General features: G+C 48.2%; 2 protein-coding genes across 2 annotated transcripts in view; one reads left to right on the forward strand and one right to left on the reverse strand.

The window, feature by feature from the left end:
- IFT43 (intraflagellar transport 43) overlaps positions 1 to 13,458 on the reverse strand; it is a 110,886-nt gene extending 97,428 nt beyond the window's left edge. The window contains exons 1-2 of the mRNA XM_061156561.1: positions 13,383 to 13,458; positions 10,368 to 10,460 (exon numbers count right to left, since the gene is read on the reverse strand). Of these exons, the coding sequence (XP_061012544.1) occupies positions 10,368 to 10,460; positions 13,383 to 13,436 (147 nt within the window). The 5' untranslated portion in view covers positions 13,437 to 13,458. The remainder of the gene's footprint in view (positions 1 to 10,367; positions 10,461 to 13,382) is intronic.
- TGFB3 (transforming growth factor beta 3) overlaps positions 10,409 to 26,397 on the forward strand; it is a 32,433-nt gene continuing 16,444 nt past the window's right edge. The window contains exons 1-2 of the mRNA XM_061156560.1: positions 10,409 to 10,533; positions 19,024 to 19,853. Of these exons, the coding sequence (XP_061012543.1) occupies positions 19,376 to 19,853 (478 nt within the window). The 5' untranslated portion in view covers positions 10,409 to 10,533; positions 19,024 to 19,375. The remainder of the gene's footprint in view (positions 10,534 to 19,023; positions 19,854 to 26,397) is intronic.

Consider the following 26,397-nt stretch of genomic DNA (forward strand, 5'->3'; position numbering starts at 1 on the left):
CAACAAACTGTGGCAAATTCCTAAAAAGATGGTAATACCAGACCACCTTACCTGCCTCCTGAGAAATCTGTATGCAGGTCAAGAAGCAACAGAACTGAACATGGGAAAATGGATTGGTTCCAAATTAGGAAAGGAGTATGTCAAGGCTGCATATAGTCACCCTGCTTATCTAACTTCTATGCAGAGTACATCATGTGAAATATTGCGCTAGATGAAGCTCAAGCTAGAATCAAGACTGCTGGAAGAAATATTAATAACCTCAAATGTGCAGATGATACCATCCTTATGGCAGAAAGCAAAGAGGAACTAAAGAGCCTCTTGATGAAAGTGAAAGAGGAGAGTGAAAAAGCTGGCTTAAAACCCAACATTCAAAAAACGAAGATCATGGCATCCAGTCCCATCACTTCATCACAAATAGATGGGGAAACAATGGAAACAATGAGAGACTTTATTTTCCTGGGCTCCAAAATCACTGCAGATGGTGACTGCAGCCATGAAATTAAAAGATGATTGCTCCTTGGAAGAAAAGCTATGACCAACCTAGACAGCATATTTAAAAGCAGAAACATTACTTTGATGACAAAGGTCCATCTAGTCAAAGCTATGGTTTTTCCAGTAGTCATGTATGGCTGTGAGAGTTGGACCATAAAGATGGGCACCAAAAAACTGATGCTTTTGAACTGTGGTGTTGGAGAAGATTCTTGACAGTCCCTTGGACTGCAAGATTAAACCAGTCAATCCTAAAGGAAATCAGTCCTGAATATTCATTGGAAGGACTGATGCTGAAGCTGAAACTCTAATACTTTGGCCACCTGATGCGAAGAGCTGACTCATTTGAAAAGACCCTGATTCTGGGATAGATTGAAGGTGGGAGAAGGAGACAACAGAGGATGAGATGGTTGGATGGTCACTGACTCGATGGACTTGAGTTTGAGCAAGCTCCGGGAGCTGGTGAGGGACAGGAGCAAGCTCCTGGTGTGCTGCAGTCCGTGAGTTTGCAAAGAGTCAGACACAACTGAGCCACTGGACTGAACTGAAAAGGAGGCATGAGGCACTGTCCTGGGGCACTGACAGAGCCCGAGGAAGCGCTGTAGGGGAATCGTAAATGCTATTCCCAACCGCGTGATCTAGCCCCAGGGATGATGTTCCCGCCTATACAGCGAGCAGCCCTAGGGATGGGTCGGCGAAGCACATGGGCCCAGCTCCGAGGGAGAGTTCAAAATTCGGGCATACAGAATGTGACCTGAAGACAAAGTGTGGAAAACACATTCCTTGTGAACGGGTCCATGCTGGACTCCCCCGCGTCCCTCTCTGAACAACGTTGTCAGAAGCATCATTCAATTCAGCCCGTTGGAGAGGGACTACGAAAAAGGCTGAAAAATGTGACTAATCTAGGGAAGTTATTTTTGTGAGAAAGAAGAAAAAATGTCACCAAAAAGGGTCAGCAGATAACCCTAGCTGGGCTGAAAATAACTGCCCGCTGGCAGACCAGTCAGAAATAGGCAGAGGGCAAGAGACGTAATACAATGTGCCAGGGGAGCTCCAGCTGAGAGGAGCTGCTGGGGGATGAGGAAACTGGCCTAATTTGGGAACATGAGCCCAGCAGCATTGCTCAGATTCCTGCAAGAGAATCTGGCTGAATTTCAGTTCTGCGTCCTGGGAGGAGCACCAGAGGGATGGGGGGGGCGGGGGGGTGGCAGGGCAGAGAAGGAAGAGAAAAGAGAACAGCTGTGTCTCAAACGTTTTTCCAGACAAGTGGATGAATAAGGATGATCAAGTGAGAACTCACATCCTCGCCAAAAGGATTGCAAGAAGCAAACCCAAAAGTCTCTCAGCTCCCTCCAAAAGCCTTTCTCTATACTAGGAAGTCTGTGCATCTAACCATCTTTGGGAGGTAGGAGAAGTCAGGTGGTGATTAAGCACCTGCCTGGAGGGAGAGAGGGGAAAGTCATGTGTTAGCTGCAGGACTGTGGGCAGGTTGCTCGGTTCCTTGAAGGCTCGGTGTCCTCGGAGCTAAAATGAGACCTATCGGGAGTGACCACAAGGCTTAAATAGGACAGTGTGTGTAACTGGCAGCTGCCCCAATGTCAGCTATTATTATTATTATTACAAGGACAATCTGCAAAATGGAAGTTAAGCTACAAACTGGTCTAGACCCAACTGAGAAATGCTCATCCAGAAGACAGGCAAGGGAATCCCCTGGCAGTCCAGTGGTTAGGACTCTGTTTTCACTGCTGAGGGACCACATTCAATCCCTGGTTGGGGAACTAAAATCCCACAGGCCTCACTAGGCAGCAAAAAAAAAAAAAAAAAAAAATCCCCCCAAACAAAAAACAGGGCAGTCCTGAGAGGTTCTGCCGCGAGATTCCTCTTCCCCAACCTCAGTGTACAGCAGTGTCATTTCCCAGGAGAAAGTGTCCAGGTTTTTTCTTGAGGTTGAGTAGGCGCAGTAACATTTGAACGAATGCACAGTCAAGTTCAGGCGCAAAAATCCAGTTTAATGCCCAGGGCTGCTCTTCCAGAGAAAGTTATTCACTACAGATGTGGAGATGCTTATCAGGGCACCAGTTAAAGTGTCCACAATTGTAACACCACCCTGAATTGCGAACTGAACCATGCATCTAGTGATCTAAGCCTGACTGGTGACAAATGGCAAAAACATACACACACACAAAGAAGAGCGCAGTCATAAACCTTCTAAGTGCTTACAATTTCTTGAGGGGTGCCTGTCTGCAGACACCTTTATGTGCATTACCTAATCTGACCTTTGCAACAACCTGAAAGAAGCAGGCAGGACTCTATAGTCAGCTCCGAGCTAGTAAAACTACTGGAAGAGCTCATCCTTCTGGTTCATCAGTATGATTTAGACAGGTAAATTCTTCCAAATTCTTTTAAAATTTATAGATTGACCAAGCAACTAAAGGGAACTTTCCTCTTCTTTCAGAGAAGGAGGAAGAGGCTAACTACCTGGGCTAAGTCATAGGTACTCTACAGGTAGAAAATCCTGAATGGTTACAGATAAAACAGGGAGAAGGAAAAGATGGAGAAGGGACAACATTGGCAAGTGCATCAAGTATCTTGGAACTTTGGGGCATACAGATTTTCTCTGAACTCTATACAACCCCAAATTAGAAAACTGGAGAGGAATGTGGATAATTTTTTCTTTTTTTGGCTACTAAAAATAATTCTTTCCTTTTATACCCAAGCCTACAAGAAAAAAAATCTTTACATACATTTTTTGTAACTGTTATGTCATAAATTGCCTACTCAGTGACTCCTCTTCTCCCTAACTCCCCAAACCCCAACGTGATGGGTATGGCAACGTGCCCAGCTGAAAATCTCCTTTGAAATTTAAAGTGGTTTTAAGACCTAGTTCTGACTGATGATATGTAACTAGGAAAGTCTACTTGGTGAAGTCTCTGGCTATCGCTTTCCTGTTAAGAAGGCACATAGTTTCTTGGTAGGACCCTGGACTCTTCCCCTCTTCCCTCTCTCCTCACCTAGAATACAGATCAGATCCCTGGGGAACAACCGACTATGAAGTGAACAATCACGAGAACAAGCTACAAGCTCCAGATGGCAGAGCAGGTGTCTAGAAAGGGGTGAGGCTAACATAGGACCTTCCCCAGTGACTGTACCTGCCCTGCCCTCCACTGGACTTCTTGCTGTGAGAAAAATCACTCCCATCTGCTCCAAGCCCTGCGGCTGAGTTTCTGATGAGTGTAGTCAAATTTAATACCCTTAGATACACAAGGATACCTGAAAAATCAATCCATCCTAAAAGAGCAGGAGTTTTAAACTCAACTGGAAACAGGAGTCAGGCAGATCAGATGTGAGTAAATCTGACCAGGTGTATTCAAGTAAGAAGGGTGAGCTGGAGAGGGCAGGCCATGTGGAAGCAAGCACCCTCATCAGCTGTTTCAAAGAGGAGCCCCAAATTAGATTTTCACACAAAGTTTCCTACTTTACAAAAGATGACACCCAAGTTTAAAAAATGCTTAACTCTGTCTGGATCAAAGAAGACCTGACTATAGGCTAAGGTTCGCGGGAAGGCCACCAGCTTTCAACCTCAGTATATAGAGTTAAGGCACAATAATAGAATACCCAAGTTCTGGAGAGATAATAATATAATGAGTACTTATGTGTCAGACTGGGTTAAGGGCTTACTTTACACATGTTTATCTTGTTTTTTCTTTCTGGCCACCCTATTCAATCCCAAAGAAAGGCAATGCCAAAGAATGTTCAAACTACCACACAATTGCACTCATTTCACATGCTAGCAAGTCGTGTCCGACTCTTTGTGACCCCATGGACTGCAGTCCATGGAATCCTCCAGGCCAGAATATTGGAGTGGGTAGCCTTTCTCTTTTCCAGGGGATCTTCCCAACCCAGGGATCAAAACCAGGTCTCCCGCATTGCAGGTGGATTCTTTACCAACTGAGCTATCAGGGAAGCCCACATGCTAGAAATGTAATGCTCAAAACCCATCACACTAGGTTTCAGCAACATGTGAACGAAGAACTTCCAGATGTTCGAGCTGGATTTAGAAAAGGCAGAGGAAGAGAAGTCGCTCAGTCGTGTCTGACTCTTTGTGACCCCATGGACTGTAGCCCACCAGGCTCCTCCATCCATGGGATTTTCCAGGCAAGAGTACTGGAGTGGGCTCCCATTTCCTTCTCCAGAGGAAGAGGAAAAGGCAGAGGAACCAGAGATCAAATTGCCAACATCTGTTGGATCACAGAAAAATCAAGAGAATTCCAAAGAGAGTTTTCTCTTGCTTCATGCTGCTGCTGCTAAGTCGCTTCACTTGTGTCTGACTCTGTGCGACCCCATAGACGGCAGCCCACCAGGCTCCTCCATCCCTGGGATTCTCCAGACAAGAACACTGGAGTGGGTTGCCATTTCCTTCTCCAATGCATGCATACATGTTAAGTTGCTTCAGACGTGTCTGACTGTGTGACCCTATGGACAGCAGCCCAATAGGCTCCTCTGTCCACAAGATTCTCCAGGCAAGAATATGGGAGTCTCTTGTTTCATTGACTACAATAAAGCCCTTGACTGTGTGGATCACAATAAACTGTGGAAAATTCTTAAAGAGATGGGAATACCAGACCACCTTACCTGCCTCCTGAGAAACCTGTTTGCAGGTCAAGAAGCAACAGTTATAACTGGACGTGGAACAACAAACTGGTTCAAAACTGGGAAAGGAGTATGTCAAGGCTGTATACTGTCACCCTGATTATTTAACTTATATGCAGAATACATCATGTGAAATGACAGGCTGGATAAATCACAAGCTGGAATCAAGACTGCCGGGAGAAATATCAACAATCTCAGATATGCAGATGATATCACCCTAATGGCAGAAAGTGAAAAGGAACTAAAGAGCCTCTTGATGAGGGTAAAAGAGGAGAGTAAAAAAAGGTGGCTTAAAACTCAACATTCAAAAATCTAAGATCATGGCATCCAGTCCCATCACTTCATGGCAAATAGAAGGGGCAAAAGTGGAAGCAGTGACAGATTTTATTTTCTTGGGCTCCAAAATCACTGGGGATGGTGACTGCAGCCACAAAATTAAAAGACGCTTGCTCCTTGGAAGAAAAGCTATGACAAACCTAGAGAGCATATTACAAAGCAGAGATATCACTTTGCTGACAAAGGTCTGTATAGTCAAAGATATGATTTTTCCAATAATGTACAGATGTGAGAGTTGGGCCATAAAGAAGGCTGAGTGCCAAAGAATTGATGCTTTGAAATTGTGCTGGAGAAGACTCTTGAGAGTCCCATGCACAGCAAGCAGATCAAACCAGTCAATCCTAAAGGAAATTAACCCTGAATATTCATTGGAAGGACTGATGCTGCAGCTGATGCAAAGAGTTAACTCATTGGAAAAAACCCTGATTCCGGGAAAGGTTGAAGACAGGAGGAAAAGAGGGCGGCAGAGGATGAGATGGTTGGATGCCATCACCGACTCTATGGACATGAGTTTAAGCAGTCTCTGGGAGATGGTGAAGGACAGAGAAACCTGGTATGCTATAGTCCATGAGGTCAGAAAGAGTCAGACACAACTTGGCGAATGAACAACAACAATTTACCAATGAGGAAACTGAGGTTTGAAAAGGTTAAGAAACTTGCTGAGCCTTTGAGCTAACCTGTGGCAGAGGTAGGATGTCAGCCCATGGCTGTCCGACCCTGAGGCCTGTGTCCTTGTCCACCCTTCAGGAGGAATGCCCGCTGCATCCGGAAAGCAAAAAACCTGCTTCAAATCATTATTCGTCAGCCTGTGGATAAATGAGTAGCAACCCTTGGAAAGACTTCCAAATCAGTTCTAAGAGACCAGGCTCACATCCTCCTTCTCTGTAGCCCTTCAATAACAAGAGCAAAGCTCCGTCCAAATATCCTTGTTCTCCACTCACTGAATGAATGAACGTTTGTTCTGTGCCTTTCAGTTTATTAAAGTGCTTTTAAACACATATCTCACTTAATCCTCACATCAACCTGGTGGTGCTGTTACCACTGTTTGACAGATAATGAAACGGAGGATTAGAGAGATTAGTGGATTTGTTCAAGATCCAGGCAATTAGCAGAGTCCAGGCTCAAACCCTGGTCTTTCTGATGCCAAGCCTGCGTTCTCTCTATTTCAGCAGACTGCTGCCAGACTTCCTCTATGAGTTCCCCGCCTGCCGCCTCACTTTAAAGTCATCATTTGGGATTCCTCTGATGGCCCCGTGTCTAAGACTCCACACTCCCAATGTGAGCCCTGGACAGGGAACTACAGCCTGCATGCCCCAACTAAAAGTTTGCTTGCCATAACTAAAAGATCTCACATAGGTTGCAGCTAAGACCAGGGGCAGTAAATAAATAAATAATATTTTGAAAAATTAATAAAGTAAAAAAATCATCATTTGTTTGAACTAATTCCTGCATGACTCTAAAGTAACTCCAGGACTTTCCTGGTGGTCCAGTGGTTAAGAATCTGCCTGCTAACGCAGGGAACAGGAATTCAATCCCTGCTCCAGGAAGATTCCACATGCTACGGGGCAACTAAGCACAGGGATCACAACTACTGAGCCTACATGTCACAACTACTGAAGCCCGAATGCTCCAGAGACCGTGCTCTGCAACAGGAGAAGCCACCGCAATGAGAAGCCCGCATACTACAACCAGAGAGTAGCCCCCTGCTTGCTGCAACTAGAGAATGCCCCTGTGCAGCAACAAAGACCCAGTGCATTCAAAAATAAAATAAATTTTTTTAAAAGTAATTGCAGTATGTCTGACAGCCCCCAGGTACCATATTTATGTTTTCATGAATAGCTTCATCCTAGAATATACTCAGTGAGAGGACAAAAATAAATATATCAAGTAATACATTCAGAACTGGAATGTAAATGGGCACACACACAAGTCTTGGAAATCTAATTTTAGAAAGAATCAGTCAAAAAGTCCCACACAGCACAGCGTGCATCTGGCCTGAGGGAGGCTGCCCACACTGCTTTAAACCTCAATTAACTCAGGGAGAGAAGGAATCCTGGAATTCTTACTGGCATTTTGCTGTCAGAGGCACCAGGTAGGTGAAGAACAGAATGACTTTTCATCATGTTCTCCCAGAAAAAATACTAAGGCCCAGAGTTGTGGTTTTTTTTTTTTTTTTTTTTAAAAAAAAAAAAAAAGGGTACATGGCTCGGTGGAAATAAGGGTATTCCAAAAAGGCTGACATGTTGATAGGTGCATTATTCTGGAGTTAGGTGTTCACAGCCCTGACTCTCACTTGAGCTAAGGGGAAAGGAAGGTGGGTAAACCTGCCTAGTGACCCCAGCCTGGAAGCTGATCTGGGGTGGGGGCCACAAAGGACTTCAAGGCCATCAGGACATCTCGGCCCATCTTGGGCTCACTCACCTCGCCACTTAAGGTAGCTATAACCTCCTTCACAATGGGGTAGGTTTGTAATTAGCCTTCGTGACTGCCAGTGATCATGTGAATGTAAGTTCCATTACCGTATGGGATTTGTCTCTTGTTTACTGAAATATGCCAAGCCCCGAAAATGGGTGCCTGGCACACAGTAAGCGTCAATAAATACTTGTTAAATAAATGAATGAATGATCTGGGGGTGGGATGGATCTTCCCTGGCCCACAGGCTAAAGTGGCCAAAGGCCAAGAGCAGACTTCCATTACCCTGGTCACTGGCTGGCTCATCTTCTCTTCACAGACATACACCACTGCAGTTCAAGCTCCTTAAGATCCAGGGTTGGGTCTGGTATCTCTCCTTTCACTGTCTCCCCTCCATTATACCCCTTTCACTATGCCTCCAATGTGCCACTATCTGCCACCCCAACCCTGTAACACTCTTCTTCAGCTTCCAAGGGCCCTCATCACACACTATGAACTCTACCCCCTCACCCTCTGCATTCCTGCTCTGTGCCAGGCACTGTGATAAGCAAAGGGGATGGGGACTTCCCTGGTGGTCCAGTGGTGACTGGACTCTGTGACTCTACTGCAGTGGGCATAGGTTTGATCCCTGGTCCGGGAACTAAAATCCCGCATGCCAATGCAGCATGGCCAAAAAAAAAATTGGTTTTTTTAAACACCCCTCGCCTTCCAAAAGGGAACATCTTCTGAGGGAGCCAAGAACATAAACAATTTAGAATACAATACTTTGGGTTGGCCAAAAAGTTTGAGTTTTTCCATGTGCTCATATGGAAAAGTCCGAATGAACCTTCTGGCCAAACCAATAAGCTCTATAAAGGAGGCACTATGGTCAAAGTCACAAACTGACAACCCTCAGGCCTAATATAGCCCATACAGTGATTTAATTTTTATAATTAGTCACTGATGTCTAAAAATGTGTTGCTTTTACATAAAATTTTAGACTGCCAGAGTCTCTTGGAAAATCAGAAGAGCTGGCAGTACAGGACCTCCGGACATCAGCGGCTGTGACCAGGTAGTGGTTACTCCAGGCAGTGGTTACATGTGGCCTCCACAGTCCCTCCCCAACCTCCCCCTACTGACTTCAGACTCTGAGGCCAAGGGTCGGCCCCCAGTTTTCCTGTGTTGGCATGGCTGTTATCTGGGGTCACCTGCGTGGCTCAGTGGTAAAGAATCTGCGTGCCAATGCAGGAAAGGCAGATTCAATCCCTGGGTTGAGAAGATCTCTTGGAGAAGGAAATGGTAACCCACTTGTCTGGAAAATCCCATGGACAGAAAAGCCCGGTGGGCTACAGTCCATGGGACTGCAAAGAGTTGGCCACAATCTAGCAACTAAACAACAACAATCAACGATTGTTATCTGAGAGGGAAACTGCTTCTCTGTACCCATATGTCTATAATCAGTGAGAAAATAGAAGAGAAACTGAAAGGCCCATGTGGAGTGCTTGAAAGCATGGCAGAGAACTTATTTCTGATGAAAGTGAAGGATGTTCCTACTTATGTGATATGTAAGTCAAGTGGGTCTGTCCTGTCCCCAGCATGCTGTGCTCAGGTACCTACCTGTCCATCAAGCCTCCCAGCAGAGCTGCCCTCATAAACCCATTGTAGGCTAATAAACTTGGCAACTAGGAGCCATGTTGCCTATTGTTCAGAAACTCACTCTCTAGTGGGCCAGACACATAAACAGAAAATGAGTGCCTAATGTGAGGAGTTGTCTAACAGGTACCATGGCAATTGAGCAGTATGAGCCCTAAGTCAGCCTGGAGAAGTGAGGAAAAGCTGACAGTGAGAATTAATTACCCTGAAGCCAGCTCTAGAAAAGGGCAGAAGTTTCTTCAAACAGGGCAGAGGAGGGTGAAAAGAAGTCCTGAGTAAACTGCCAAAAATAGTGCTCTGGCATCAAAAGCATTGCTCATCAAGATTACCCACCCTCCCTGGAGAAGCTGGATAAATTCCCACGATTCCAGGCCACTTGGAAAAGCTTCCAAGAAAGAAAGGCCAGTACCAGTCCGGGTTCCCTTCCCGCCTGAAAACTGTAGAAAGCGCAGGTCACCACTGAGAACAAAACGTCCAGTTGTGTAATTCAACTTTTACGTCACCAGCATGCCTCACTGGCTTTTATCTGGCAGGAATAAAAACTCGGATTTTGGCTGGATTTTGAAAGCTCCCAGTCCCTTGCTTCAGTTAACATACAAAACTTCTTCACTGGGAATATAAAGCAATGCAGAGAAACTACTCTGGCATCAAAAGAAAAAAGTTACTCTTTCATTTCTTGCTAATAGGACAAAGGCTGGGGAAGGGAATTCCCAAATCAAGATAGGAGGAAGGCTGACATTAAAGAAAAAGAAAATAATAATAATAATATGTAAGGCCAAATCCTTGCTCATTGAGTAATCACCAACTGTTAAGAGCTGAAAACTTTTTCAGAATTTTTTAACACCCACCTCTGCAGTCAGAGTCGAAGAGGAATTCTTGCCACTGAGATGATTCTCGGCTTGGGTGGACTCCTGTTGAGCTCTGCGCCCCATCTTGGCCCCCTGTAAGGAGAGATGAGGGGTGCTGCTGACTCAAACGTCTTTGAGCCACTATGAGGAAGACAATTCTGCCAAGGTAAGCAAGGACTGGATTTCTGATGACATGGGGTGGATGGGATTTGAGCAACTCGAGTATACTTAGAAAATGCTCCAAACCCTTCAAACAAAAGTGCCCAAAGTCAGTTATATATGGTAGGGCAGGAAACCCATGTGTTGATCACTTAGAAAACGCTCCAAACCCTTCAAAGTGCCCAAAGTCAGTTCTATATGGTAGGATAGGAAGTTCATGCGTTGATCACAATGTTTTCTTTTAATGGCCATAGACCTATTCTACCCAAAGAAATGCAGCTAGAACTTCCTCTAGAATGGACAGGGAGCTCATGCCACAGCTCAAGCAGAGTATGGTCAAGGCTCCTATGTACCGACGTGGGATTTCAGGAGGGCCTAATTTCAAAGCTGCAGCTTGGCATGAAAATAGTTATCAAAAAGGCATTTGGTGGGGGAAGAAATTCCATGGAAACTGAAACCAGAGAAATACAGATAGCATTTCCTTTGACGTATATGCTAATTGGATTTGCACTTACAGACATTAAAGGAAAGCTCTTACAAGAATTTTTTGAGACATCAGCTTTGGAAATCAGAACACTTCAAATTTTGAGTCATCAAAGGAACCATTTGCAGGTGTTTCCCAAAGCCCTCCTAGGGTGGAGGGCTCCATCTGTGTCTCTAATACCTCCCAGCACACACAAACATTATTTGGGCAGACTGGAGGGTGTTGAAATGTTTATATTTTTCTTTTTTGCTCTTTAAAAAAAAAAACAGCATTACTGTAAGCATTTTTAGATCTCATCTAATGTAGCTTCATTTGATTTCACAATAATAGGGACTGGGACTGAGGCCATTTTACAAATGATGTAATTGAAACCCAGGAAAGCAATAAAGTGGCAAATAAACGTAAGAGCAAAATCTTCAAATTCTGAAGGCTTTTTCTGTGCCCTGCTGGAATTTCAGTTTTAAGATGTTCTAAGAACCAAGTGCGACAATAAATTGAGAGAAGTTACATGAGAGCTGCATAAAAACCCTTATGTAGTGTTTACATATGAAATTCTAATCAATCATTTAGAATTCAGGAATGACAGAAACAATATTTTGGACAATAAGCAGCTCATTTTCTTTCCAAGGCAGACAATTCTACTCCTTCACCTGTGGCTGCCCTTTTCCATGTATGATAACATTGGGTATCTGAATATGGCATATTACATGGAGTGATTATGCTCAAACAAAACTTCAAGGATCTTGTCTCTACTGTTTATAGATGGTTTCTCTAGTGTATTTGTCAAGGATTTTAAGGTTTTAAACTTTTGGAAGACCCTGTATAAATCCACAGGATTGACTGGTAGAGAGACTACATTACTACCTGGTTTTATATATTTTAAATGTATGGTCTCTTTATTGCCCATCTTCCTCCACTGAAACATAAGCCCCATGAGGGCAGGGGCTTAGTTTTTTTTCCACTGTTATATTTCTAGCACCTAGGACAATCAATGCCTGATACACAAAAGGAGCTCAGTAAATATTTGTTGAAAGAATAAATGAATAACTACACTCATTTTCTCCCGGTACTAAAAAAGTACACATATCAAGAAAGGCCTGATGACATAATATTCTCCTTGGTCAGTCAAGCAACCTGCTTCTTTCTAGAACAATTTGCTCCCATTCCTCATATCTCCTCTCTAGCAATGTGGAGGCTATCTGATGTCACTAGGGCACTTCAAGACACAGAGAGATTCCACAGCAGAAACTGAAGACTTGTGGGCCAATCTTTTAGTGACTGTGATCTTCAGTAATTTTAGATGTAAAAAGGCTTGGTGAGGCCGTGATGGAGTTAAGACACACACACACACACACACACACACACACACACTGAACTTGGGCCTTGACTCTAGCTCAGTCATTTATATATATGTGCTAAGCCACTTCAGTTGTGTCGGACTCTTTGTGACCCTATAGACTGTAATCCTTCAGGCTCCTTTGTCCATGGGATTCTCCAGGCAAGAATTATGGAGTGGGTTGCCATGCCCTCCTCCAGGGGATCTTCCCCACACCGGGCTATAACCTTGGGTAAATCACGACCTCAGAAGCCACAGCCACTAACCTCTTCCAATAACTCAGCATATGCCAGTTACTGTATTAAATGCTTTCCAGGCACATCTCATTTCATCTTCATCTCCTTGAAGGAGACATAAATCTCCACTCCAAAGACAAGGAAATCGAGTTTCCAAGAAGTTAACTTTCTTTAACCCATGCAACAGCTTTATACTCCCTCCGACCTCTGGGTTCCCCACTTCGCCCCCAGCCGCTCGCTCGCTCTGTAAAACTGAGGTAACGCCCACCTCCCCTTGGGATGAGTGGAAAGAAAGGCCCTCCCTAACTCCTTTCCCTCCTTCCACGCTTAAAACAGTACGGATTTTACATCAACTCCTGGAATGACATGACCAACGGAAAAAGCTCTAGCGTGAGTGCAAGTGTGACCCTCGCCAGGGGGTCCTCCAATCACTCTCAGATCTATCTGTCCATCCTAGGGAAGTTGGCAAGTTGGAGCTCCAGAGAGCGGAGAGAAGCTGGGAAATTTCCCACCGTTCTCACAGGCCGGCAGGGGCAGGATCTGTTTTCCTGTTTTCCTGTCTTTGAGAATTTTAAAGAAAGCAAACCCTAGGCCAGCAGCGGAGCTCCCCGCTGCCCCAGGGGCGGGGCGGGGGAGGCCGCCTCCTCGCCGGCCTCACCCCCGAGAGGCTCAGAGCCCGTTGGCTTTTGGCGCTAGGGACAGGCTGGTCCGAGGCGGCTCAGGGAAGCCAGGGCCGGCGGGGTCGCCCCTCCCCACCCGCTAATTCTTGGCCCCGATCCCCGCCCCGAGTCGGTCCTCACGGAGGTGGCCGGGCCGCGACGCCGCTCCTCGTCCAGATCCAGCAAGTCCTCCATCTCCGCGGCTGCCTGACGTAACTTCCTGGAAACCCAGACGCTCAGTCGCGTCCCTGACGACGGCTCCGCCCTTTCACCCCAGGACTTAAAGGGTCCGCTTCATTGTTTCCTGGAGTGTATGTGCCATCCTAAAATTTAAACCAAATATTTCCTAAACCTACCTTTTCTGACATTTGGAAGGAATCTCCACACATTAAATCCTGATGAGGGTGCTCCTGTGGGACAGTGAAAAATTTTAGTCTTTAGAAACTGCCTACCTGTGTTCGTTCAGTTACTCAGTCGTGTCCTACTCTGCAATGCCGTGGACTGCAGCACGCCAGGCCTCCCTGTCCATCACCAACTCCTGGAGTCTACTCAGACCCATGCCCATTGAGTCGGTGATGCCATCCAGCCATCTCATCCTCTGTCGTCCCCTTCTCCTCCTGCCCCCACTCCGTCCCAGCATCAGGGTCTTCTCCAATGAGTCAACTCTCCGCATGAGGTGGCCAAAGTACTGGAGTTTCAGCTTCAGCATCAGCCTTCTAATGAACACGTGTAGCTCTGTTCAGAAAGATAAGTTGTAAAGTGTAAAGCACTACTATAAATAGTAGTAATTATTCTCATCGTTTTCATGTGTATAGCTCTTGTCAATATACAGAGGAACTTCACAGTTATTAGCACATGGAAAATGCATAACAACTTTGTAGGAGACAAGATAAGTTATACTATCTCCATTGGATGGACACCCTGAGGGTCAGGTGCTAATAAACGGTTTATGATGAAAAGTGCAATATACCTAATTTCTGCCTTCAAGAAGTTGAAAGAGCAGTTGAACCAACACATCAAATATAACTTTCAAAAGTACAAATAACCACTCCAAGCCCCCCATGAAGTGAGCAAAAATAGTATTTCTATCCAACAATTGAAGACAGTGAGGTGCAGAACAGTACCTTGAGGAAAATCACCTGAGTATTAAGCAGCAGAGCCACGCGCTTTTCTGACAGCTGGTCTTACTGGTGTTTTTCTCTAGCGTGTATTACTGGGTGCCAGCCAGTCTCGTGGGCAAGTAGAGGAAGATGGCCCCCAAATTCCCAGCTTAATGGGACTATCAACTTGAGTCTTCATTGATTCTACATGTAAGGTTCCCTATGTCAATAACACTGACCAATCCTTGGTACTGCGGACTCCCAGCTGGGGCCCCAGAACTTGAGTTCATGGCCCTGAAAGTGAAGTGTCCCCAGCATCATCCTAGGGGTAAGGCTTTAGATGGCTTCTCAAAAGCAAAGACATGTAAGAGGGATTACCAACCCTAAAACTGGAATGTAGGATTTCTTCGATCCCTAATAAATGATTAGGTCCAACCATTTATCCACATGTTTACTGGGTAGGGCTATGTGTTAGAATGCCTGTGACAACAACAGTACTGTCTGGATGTCAGAAGAGTTGAAACCTCACCCTAGCTCAGCTGATACCTACCGGTGTAGCCCGGCAGAACTTTCTCAGCTTCCTCCCTTGTAGCGACTCTTCGAGATTACCCCTAAAACCTTTTACTCACGAGTTCTGATTCTCAGTAATACCCTGTTAGATTTTAACCTGAATAGACATACACTGCCAAAGATCTAAGATGCATGAAATACAGGCTCCAGTGAAGCCCTTGTTCCCTTCTTCCTTGGTGCCAGATGAGGAAGAAGGGATTAATCTTAGGATTTTCCCATTTCTTGTGATTGCTGTCAAACAGTAATCAATATGGAGGCTGCAAAGAATAAAGAGCTTTATTGAGGGGGTGGGGGTCTGAAAAATTGCAATTTGGGAGACACAGATTCTGGTAAAATCAAGAGGGTTCCAAGGAAAGAGGAAGGGCAAGGAGATTACAAAGGCAAAGGCCACGAGGGTGTTCTCTGATGCAAGAAAGGAAATATTTGTCCTTAAGGAATCAAAAGTTGTTTTACAGTAAGGGTCTGACGCAAAGAACCGATTCATTGGAAAAGACCCTTATGCTGGGAAAGACTGAGGGCAGGAGGAAAAGGGGCCAACAGAGGTTGAGATGGTTGGATGGCATCACCGACTCAATGGACATGAGTTTGAGCAAGTTCCAGGACACAGTGAAGGACAGGGAAGCCTGGTGTGCTGCAGTCCATGGGGTCGCAAAGAGGTGGACAAAACTGAGCAACCAAAAAACAACTGATAAGTAGACAGGTTGCCACAAGTTATTATAAGATAGGGATCTGATAAGTATCTTCAATTTCTGGCAGAGCTTCTGGATGCCTTCATTAGGACAGCCAGTGGACAAAAGGTTAGGTTTTACCCAGGCTAAGTCTCGCATAATTCATACTGCCTTAATGGCCTTCTGATTCCATTTTAGAGAGCTCTTTTAGCAATACCACGTCCATTTCTATTTTCTTTCCACTTTTTATAGCCACACTACCACCACCAGTTTCCAAACCTTCACTCCCACTTCTTCCCCAAGTTCCTGAAAGCAAAAGGTGCTCACTCTGGGCAGAAAGAAGCCCTGGAATAGTGGCTTCCAAACCTTGCCGAGCACCTGAATCACCTGTGAAGTTTGTTAAAAATACATGTGGCAGAGCCCTTACCTGTAGACTCTGATTGGTAGAGGTGGTATCCAAAAGGATATAACTTTAATAATTTTCCCCCTCATTTTGCAAGTATTTACTTAAAAGTCTCAGTAAGGCCTTCTCTGATTTTAAATTGCAACATCCCCTCAACCTGGGCACTTTCTCTTCTCCGGTTTATTTTCCACCATGGCACTTACCTTTTATCACACCATATTATTTACATATTTTAATTCACTTATTGCCTTCCCCATGGTCCTACCTCCACTTCTAGAATGTAAAGTCCTTAAGGGAATGATTTGGTTTGTTTTGTTCACTGCTGCCTCCACAGAGCCTAGAACAGTGCCTGGCATTATAGCAGGTGTCAAAAATATTTTTCAAATAGTAGCAGAATTCCAGAGGAAATAGAGCGTAATATTTAAGTGCACTGGAGGAGGGCATGGCAGCCCACTCCAGTGCTCTTGCCTGGAGAATCCCCGTGGACAGAGGAGCCTGGTGGGCTACAGTCCACGGGGTCACAAGGAGTTGGAAAAGACTGGGCGACTAAGCACAGCACATTTAGCGCATAGATGCTGGCAACAGACTTCCTGTGTCCAAATCTCAGGGCTGACTCCCCCTGATTATATGACCTAAAAGTAATTCAGAGGCAAGTTACTTTAAGCTTTTTACACCTAGGATCCCTCATTTCTTATGCAAATAAAAATAATGTCTTCCCAAATCAGAGAGCCCATGTTAAATATCACCTCGACCACTCAGAAGCAGTGAAGCCTCTTAAACAGGTCTGCTGTGTCTCCATTTCCTCAACTTAAGCGGATCAACCACAGCCCTGGGGATGCAGAGAACGTCCTTTCCGTTAATGTCCCAGGATCCAGGGTCAGGGAGGCTGGGGCGAAGTGGGATGGGGTGGCGGGGAGCAGCACCGACTCCCTGGAAAGCGACCAATTAGGAGATTATCCCGTGTCGGAGCGTGGTGGGGGTGGGGGGTGAGTGGGCAGTGGGGTGAAAGGATTGTGGTTTGCCCTCCCGAAACTTTTGGTGAGAAAAGACCTAGAAACTCAGGCTGAGAGAAGGAACGAAGGCGGAGGAAAAAAAAACAAAAAACCCTCCCCTCACCCATCTGGGAAATGGGCTCGGGCCAACTGCTGACTCCGCGCTGGCTGGCGGAGCTCCCCGCGGAACCCTCGGCCGGGGAGGGAGGCCGCGCACATCTGGAGGACATTTCTGCGAGAGCGACGGCGGAGCGGGGCTCGGGGAAGGAAGAGGTGCCCGTGTGTGCACGTGGGGCCCGCAGAGAGAGAGGCTGTTCCCCAAGGCACCCCGTCTTGTTTTTCCTCGCCCTCTTTCGAGCCCTTCTCCCCAGGTTCCCGGCATCACACACCTCCCCAACCACCCCCGCAGACTCCCCCCAACCAGCCCCTAACCACCCCCCCCACCAGCCCTCTCTTCAGCTCCCCCCCCCGCCCCCCAGCCCTCCCCTCCAGCTCCCCCCAGCCCCCCCCACGCCCCCCAAGCTCCCCCCCGCCCCCCAGCTCCCCCCAGCCCTCCCCCGCCCCCCAGCTCCTCCCCACTCCTTCCCCGCCGAGCTCCCCCCATCCAGCTCTCCCCGCATCCAGCCCTCCCCTCATCCAGCCCTCCAGACCTTCCCGGCTCCGACCCACCGAGCCTCTGTCACTGGCGGTCTCGCCTCGCCAGAGGGCACCCTCGGTCTGCCGGAAAACGCCACCCCTTTTTCAATGCCCCTGGAGCATCTCCAAGCTTCCGGGAGCCACCCGACTCCACAGTCTTGTCAATGAAGAGTCGGGGCCAGGATAGCTGCGGGGCTGAACCCAACTCCAATCCCGCTCCGAGGCCGGGCGTCAACCTCCCCCACCCCAACCCCGAGGGGTGGGCACGGCGGCCGTGCTCAGGCCCCTGCCCAGGGTCCTGCCAGGCCGGGGGACGGGGGACCAGGGTTGGGGGGGGGGGGCGCGTCTACACGGGAGCAAGAGACCCGCCGAGGAGAGGACCGACTGACAGCTGGCGACAGGGCGAAGGAGTTGGGGGAGAAGGAGGGGAGGGGATTCATCGGCCGTAACTTTCCAGAAAAACAGTCAACGTGTAGCCGGAGTGATTCCAAAGGGGGGGTGGGGGGGGGGGAGAAAAAGTTCAGTTACCACGTCGATCGAGCGGGACTCGCAAAGTATTTTTCAAATGGGCTCGGCTTTTCCTGTGCCTGTTTAAAACATTAAAATCGTGCAGCAAAGGAGACTGCGTGGTGCTCGGGGCCCTCCCCCCACCCACTCCACCCTCCACCTCTCTTCGCCCCCTCCTCGCCGCTCACCACCGGCCCCCCGCCCCCCGCCCCGGGGCCAGAAACGTCATGGGAGGGAGGTATAAAATTTCAGCAGCGAGAAATAGAGAAAGCAGTGTGTGTGCATGTGAGTGTGTGCGAGAGAGAGAGAGAGGGAGAGGAGCTTGAGCGAGAGGGAGAGGCAGAGAGAAGCTGGAGGGAGAGAAAGGGAGGGAATCCGAAAGCCAAGTCCAAGGGCATGAGCAAGAGAGGCGAGAGATAGGGGAAGAAGCCTGAGAAAGAAGGAATAACAGCTTTCCGGAGGAGGCGTGCAGTGAACTGGCTTTTATTTTATTTGTCTTTTCTTTTTTTTTTTTAATTTTTTAAAGAGAATCAGGGAACAGAAGCAGAGGCCGAGGAAGACGAGGTGCTGGTGACCTGGGCGTCCAAGTGGATTACTGGGGATGCTCTCCAGGGGCTGTAGCCCCCCTGCCTTCCAATTGCAAACATAAGCCCACATCCCAGCCAATGAAGATGAGAGGCAGCGTCAACAAAGTCATTTAGAAAGCCCCCCTGAGGAAGTGTAAACAAAAGAGAAAGCATGAATGGTGTGCCTGAGAGACAAGTGTGTGTTGCGCTGCCCCCCACCTTGAGCTGGGCCAGCAGCCGCCTAGCCCTGCCTCTCCCCACCTACTCACTGGTGATTTTTGTTTTTTAATAATTTTTTTTTCTCTTTTCTTTTCCATCCTCTTTTCTTACTCTCCTTCAGGGCAAGGCAAGGATTTTGATTTGGGGACCCAGCCATGGTCCTTATGCTCCTTCTTTAAAATTACCCACTTTCTCCCCATCACCAAGCGGCGTTTGGCAATATCAGATATCCGCTCTATTTATTTTTACCTAAGGAAAAACTCCAGCTCCCTTCCCACTCCCAGCTGCCTTGCCACCCCTCCCAGCCCTCTGCTTTGCCCTCCACCTGGCCTGCTAGAAGTCAGAGCCCAGCAGAACCTGTTTAGACACATGGAGAAGAAACCCAGAGCTTCACGGCACACAGTCGGCTTCTTCGCGCTCAGGGTTGCCAGCGCTTCCTGGAAGTCCTGAAGCTCTCGCAGTGCAGTGAGTTCATGCACCTTCTTGCCAAGCCTCAGTCTTCGGGATCTAGGGAGGCCGCCTGGTTTGCCTCCCTCCTTCTGCACGACTGCCGGGGTCTCCTCCTGCCAGGCCTTGCGGCCTTCCTCCCCGGCCCCCGCCTGAAGATGCACTTGCAGAGGGCTCTGGTGGTCCTGGCCCTGCTGAACTTTGCCACGGTCAGCCTCTCCATGTCCACTTGCACCACCTTGGACTTCAACCACATCAAGAGGAAGCGGGTGGAAGCCATTAGGGGACAGATCTTGAGCAAACTCAGGCTCACCAGTCCCCCCGATCCATCCGGGTTGGCCAGTATCCCCATCCAGGTCCTGGATCTTTACAACAGCACCCGAGAGCTGCTGGAGGAGGTGCACGGGGAGAGGGGAGACGTCTGCACGCAGGCAAACACCGAGTCGGAGTATTATGCCAAAGAAATCTATAAATTCGACATGATCCAGGGGCTGGAGGAGCACAGTAAGTCCGGATTCCCCGCTGGGGGTGTCTTCTCTGGAGGGTCTGAGCTGGGGTGGGGAGCTCCATGGGGGGCAGGGGGGGCTAGCAGTGACCACAGGGCAGGGTGCACCGGGTATGCTCCACACCAGCGATTGGGGGACACATGAGGTGTGATGCGCAGTTGGGGCTGGGTGGGTGAGGAGGGGGAGACAGAGCCATTCTGCTCAGAGTCTGATGCCGCTGGGAGGCCAGGAGCCGTGGAGTTGAGCGGCATAGGGGAACTCACATCACATCGCTGAGGGATTTTAATTGGGAGTGACACTGTCCCGTTTTTGTGCTGTGGCACATGTGGTCAGACAGGTAACTAGAAGCGTGCAGAGCCATAGAGGGGCAGGGCTGGGCGCTCTTCTAAGAGAGCCCGCGCGGTTCCAAGAGGCTGGAGACCTTGGTCTCCTCCCTGCTGTCCACCCCTCATTGTGACACGTCTCACGTTCCGTTTTTCCAGTTCTGAGAAAGAAGTGTATACCTGCCCCCAGCTCATGTCTTGTCCAGCTTCTTGAAGCCCAAGCAAGAGGCAGCCTCTGATCGTTTAGGCCCTTCGGTCCACGCCACGCATGCGACCCACGTGAGCTGTGTGCGTGGGGGGAGGGGACGCACCTATGTTCACATAGCTGCGTGCTTGACAGCGATGCATCGTCCCGTTTTGTCCCGTAGACAGACTCGTGTGCGCAACATGGGCATCCTCCGGGCCCGTGGACGTGGGGGAAAGCGAGGATGTGGCTCCGGACGTGTAGATGGCTGCTGGCAGCCCTTTTGTGTCTGCGTGTCAGGGGAAGAGAGGGTGGGCGGTGTGGCCGTGGGTGCACAGGGGACATGTGTCTGGGAGCATGTCTTCCCAGGAGACTCCTGTCTGTGCCGAGAAGCTGGGAGGCTTCTGGGTGAGCCGTCTGTGTGTGTGTTTGTACACGTGTGGAAGTCATGTGTGTTTACTGAACGGGGATTTTAAAAAAACCTCAATACGAGAGAGAGAGATTTGGCAGATGCTGAGAAACTGACAGCCCAGGAAGGAGGAATGCGAACCCGCTCACAGGCCCAGGGACTCTGAGCAGCTCTGTTTGCTTTTCCTACCAGCAGGTGTCCTCGATGGCCAGGCTGCCTCGGCCCAGGCTCACCTGGGAGGGGGCCGTGTGGGGAGTCGGGGTGGGAGAGTGGGATGGAGTGGGCCAGGTGAGGGTGGTCCGCAGGGGCACCTGGATAGAGAGAAGGGGGAGTGGGCAGCCCAGGGGTGCACCAGCTCTGGCGGAAAGTGTGGAAGGCCTCGCTGGGAGCTTGCCCGTGCCGGGCCCAGGAGCCTGTGGTTCCTGGCGAGGGGCTCCTGCTCCAGTTTCCTGTGGCTGCCTTGGGCGGTAGCTCCCGTGTGGGGCAGAGGCTGGAGAAGGAGGTGCAGCTAGTGCTCCCTGCCCAGGGTTCTCCAGGCCAGCCTGACTCCCGGTCTCTGAGGGCCTTGTGGTTCCCAGCAGTACCAGCAGCTGAACGCCTGGACAAAACCCCAGCGCCCTGGGCACCCACAGAGGCAGGAGATGGTGGCCAAACATGGGAGGAGGGTAGAAAGCTGAGACCTGCAGGAGAGGTGTGAGGAAAGTCCAGGGTGGGAGGGAAGGACTGGGACCTTAAGGATCCGGGTCAGGAGGAGGAGTCCTAGGGAGGAGGAATTCTGAGTCACCCGGGCCCACCCAGCCTGGAATCCCAAGCTGAGAACGAATGAGCCAGAGAGACGCAAGGGCACACAGGTGCCAGTGGACATGTGTGTGAAGACTCAGGGCACAATTAGTGGACAGCCCTGGGGATCAGCCAGGTCAGGGCGGCGCAGATGCTGGGCAGCTCTGGGCTGCAGCAGCAGGCCCTTCCTTGAAGCTGTAGTAGGTGAGGGAGGCCCTGGGGCCATGGAGCTGTGATCAGGCCAGGAGGAAACCTGGCACAGTGAGCAGGGGACTACTTGGGATATCATGGAGGATCTGGGGCCCCATGGGACCCGAGTGATGCCAGCGAGGCTTGCAGGTGCAAGCAGGAAGCAGGCCCAGACTGTGCAGCTGGTGGAGGTGACACAGAGGCTGAGCAGACGCAGGCCTGGCCCGCCCTGCAGCTGGTCAGGTGCTGAGCCAGCCCCAGAGAGGCAGACACACAACGCACCCTAATTATAAAGAAGGCAGTGGGCAGATGCAAACGTCTAACAGATGCCGAGAGGGAGCAATGAGCCACCCTCCAAGGCCTGGGGTGAGGGAAGCGTGTCTAGAACTCATGAGGGTGGACTGGGGTCTGAGTGCCAGAGCCCCGGCTACTGGGGTGATAGGATTCCACTCGCTTCCACATCTCATCACTCCCAGCCCCTTCCGGTACCCAGTGGGACAGGCTCTCAGAGGAAGGTGGCAGCAGGAGTTGGGGCAAGCACACAGAGGTGCCTGGAGGGCAAAGTGGAAGAAGGACTAACCGCTAGAGGCACAGAAAGGCACCAAGGTGAGCAAAGAGGATAAGACCGTTCTCTGGCTCTGCCTGTCAGATGGGTGCCCTGATTTCCCTGTTTTCCAGATGAGAAGACTGTAACGTGCATCAGTTAAGTGAATTGCCCTTAAAGAACCAGGGCTGTAACCTAGACATTCTGCCTACAGAATGCATGCTGTCAAGCACTAATGCAAACTGTAAAAATACATACTGTCAGTCCTACGTTTAACCTTTAGGCTCCAAGAGAACTTTGGTTTATAATATGAATGAATTGGGCTTCCCTGGTGGCTCAGACTGTAAAGAATCTGCCTGCAAGGCAGGAGACCCAGGTTCCATCCCTAGGTCGGGAAGATCCCCTGGAAAAGGAAATGGCAACCCACTTAAGGATTCTTGCCTGGGAAATCCTGTGGACAGGGGAGCCTGGTAGGCTACAGTCCGAGGATCACAAAGAGTTGGACATAACTGAGTGACTAACACACACACACATACACACATATGAATGAATCACAGTTTGGACCAAGCAGGTAGGCATAGGAACCTGTAACACTGGTGGCAGATTGTATAGCGGGATCACTGGGTGTTTTCTTTCTTAGCTCTGCCTATTTTTATGGCTGGGAGATTCATATAGCCACAGACATTCTCCTGGAAGTGTTTTCTTTATCTGCTGAAGAATCCCAAGCAGGTTAAGCAGCTACACTGTGTGGAAGTGAGCAAATCACCTCTCTGACCCTCCGTTTCCTCATCAGTAAAGTTAACCTCTAAACTCCCTTCCAGCTGAAACAATTCTATTGGGTTGGCCAAAAACTTCATTCAGATGTTACAGATGAACTTTTGGCCTACCCAGTATATACACATCTGGGGTGATTCAGCAGATCTCTGCTGGGAGGTGAAGGCAAGACTTATATATATATATATCTTATTCCTTTATAATTCCCCAGGATTTTGCTATGGGAAGTGGATGGAGGCTTTCTTTGACCCACATGGTGGGGACCCACATATCTTTTTCAGTTCTTTTGTCATCCTTGTTATCAAGATTTACCAGTGTAGGTGTTGTTTTAACTTCTGGCTTGTAATTATCTGTGTCTGACAAGAGACTCTTGTTTTTATCCAAGGTCTGGCGCTAAGACAACCAGCAAAACCAGAATTCACAAGCAAAGAGAGAACTTGATATTTTAGCATTTCTTTTCTGGATGCTACTTTTAGATCTTGTTCATTCTGAAAATTAAAAGATATTTTCTATTGAAAGAACCTGTTTGTTCTAAGTGCCAATGCCCTTGGCATGCTAGGTCAGTGTTTCCCTAAGTGTGGTCCATAGGTTAGGTAAATGTGAAAAATGTGGATTCCCAGGCCCCAATCCACCCTTACAGAGTCAGAGTCTCTGGGGGTGGGGGTGGGGTGGGGTGGGGTGGGGGGGCAGTGTCATCTTGGAGAATCTGTATTTTTAACATGCTCCTTATTGATTTGTAAGTGCACTGATGCTTAAGACTCAATGAAAGAGGGCAAAACCCTTCCTTAGAGGGCCTGCAAACACAAGTGCCTACAGAGGCCAGGCAGCTGATGCAGATAATCTGGAGGAAAAGCTGCAGCACAGGGACCACAGTGAACTGCATGGGACACTTGACCTCAGGGTCACAGAGAGAACAGGCTGTGTAGAGGAGGCTGGTGGGAGGGGGGCCTGGAAAATCCAATGAAAAGATGGGCACCTACTGCTCAGCTCCTGCAGATGTTTGAATTTGGGAACGTGGGTCCAATTTGACTAGATCCTAACTGCTTCCCAGAATAGCAGAAAATCTGAATCTTGCTGTGAAATTTCCCAGTTTTTAACCTACCTGGGCTTAAAACATTTGTGGCTTCTAATTCAAAATTTTACAAAATGATGCATTGGCCAAACAGTATTTTAATGGGTTAACATTTAAAGGGTAAATCCTTAAAGCTGTGGCTTATCAAACTTCCAGGGCATCTGGATGCCATGGTACCCTTTGCAGAGCACTATAAACCATGGTTCTCAGTCCTGGCTACATCTTAGAATCATCTGGAGGTCTTTTTGAAAAAAGAAGCTCTGGACCCACCCACACTCCAACAAGGTCATCAGAATCTCTGGAGAGCATGTCCAGGCATCATCTGTTTTTAAAACTCTCCAGGTGATTCTCGGGAACAGCTAGGGTGGAGGAACACTGCCACATTGATGTATGTAGTCCCATCATTGGAGCAAGCAGCAGTTTTACTAGCTGAAATGATGGACACAGCAGAGGAACATCTAGGAGCCCAGGTGTCTGAAACATTAAAAAAAAAATGCCCGGTCTAAACATGGTCAGCTGTTTCCAGGTTTTTCCATGAATACTCTGCATGAATATTCTTTGTTTATTTTTCTTTCCCTATAGCAAAAAAGGAGAAAATGGCACCCATTAATACATATACTTTGTGTGCAATGGAAAAAGTTGGTCATAATTTAATTTGTCAAGGTGGACCCCCTCGTCCAGCTTTCAATAATACTAGTGTTCTGCAGAAGCAGGGCTTAATCACCAAACTGACTGGGAACTGGCTTTTGTCTGAGGCTTAAGTTGGTACTCTAGGCCCATTTCATGGAATCCTGCTATGTTTTGTTGGTGAAACCATCCCTCCAGTAGATGATCTCTGAGGTCCCCTCCAACTTCCAGATTCTCTGTTCAGTAAATGAGGTCAGAACCTGGGTTCAAATCCCACCTCTGCCACCTACTAGCTAAATGATTTTTTTTAAAAATCTTTATTTATTTGTTGATTTTTGACCATACTGGGGCTTCGTTGTCATGTGGGCTTTCCTGTAGTTGGAATGAGTGTGGGCTGCTCTCTCGTTTCGGTGTGCGGGCTTCCTTTGTCTCAGAGCACAGGCTCTAGAGTGCGTGGGTTTCGGTAGTTGCAGCACGTGGGCTGGGTAGTGGCATTTCCCAGGCTCTACAGCACAGGCTCAGCAGTTGTGGCGCATGGACTTTGTTGCTCCGTGGCATATGGGGTCTTTCCGAACCGGGGATCGAACCCGCGTCTCCTGCATTGGCAGGCGGATTCTTTACCACTGGGTCACCAGGGTAACCTTCAGCTGAGTGATCTTGGAAAAGTGACTTAACCTTCCTGATGCTCATGCTTCTCTTTTTAAAATGGTAAATTTTACTGATTCTCCTCAAGGATTGTTAGAGTGTCAGGTGAGTTAATAGAAGTTCTATGAAATGTAAGAGAGTGTTATTACATTTTATTTATTTATACTCTGGCTCATTCCATGAAATATTTAAAGGACTGTTAGTATTCAGTGGATTTAACGGTCAAGGAGATTGTGTCTGCATTTTATTTTCTCTTCCACTAATGATTGTGTCTGAGCTTTGCTTGCTAGTGTCAGTTTGCGTGTATCAACTAATTCATGTGTCACCCTGGCCAAGACCCCTCTGGGCATGAATTTCTTCATCTGAAGTGGGTTGTACTAGATCAGCTGTCCCCAGCCTTTTTGGCACCAGGGACCAGTTTCTTGGAAAACAATTTTTCCAGGGACAGGGGGCGATCGGGGTGAGGTGGAGCTCCGGCAGTAATGGGAGTGATGGGGAGCGGCGGTGAATACAGATGAAACTTCACTGGCTCACCCTGCTGCTCGCCTCCTGCTGTGAAGCCCAGTTCCTAGTTCCCTGAGGAACTAGAGGACCCCTAACATTCCTTCTGAGTCTGATAGAAATCTGTAGATCCTAAGGAGTTAAAAATGACCTTTCCCACCTCCTTGAAATCTCCCTGAAATTCCCACCAAGAGGAGTCTATCTTGGGGAACAGTAACTGATGGATGAACTGGAAGAGACAAAGAAAGAGAGGTGACTAGGGTGTCCTGAAGATCCTCTTGGCTTCCCATTCCCCCATCTCCTGGCTCCCCACTGTCTTGTCCCCACTCTGAGTCACCTCACTGGCACAGGCTATCTTGTTTCGCTTTTCCTTTTTATAGCAATGTGCACACTGCGAGGAGATATCTTTTATCCCCTCTTGCAACAGTTACTGGAGGTACTAGTCATGTTGCTTTGCTGTTCAGTCGCTCAGTCGTGTCCCACTCTGCAACCCC

The sequence above is a fragment of the Dama dama genome, chromosome 12, assembly GCF_033118175.1.
Source record: "Dama dama isolate Ldn47 chromosome 12, ASM3311817v1, whole genome shotgun sequence".
Classification (NCBI taxonomy): Eukaryota; Metazoa; Chordata; class Mammalia; order Artiodactyla; family Cervidae; genus Dama; species Dama dama.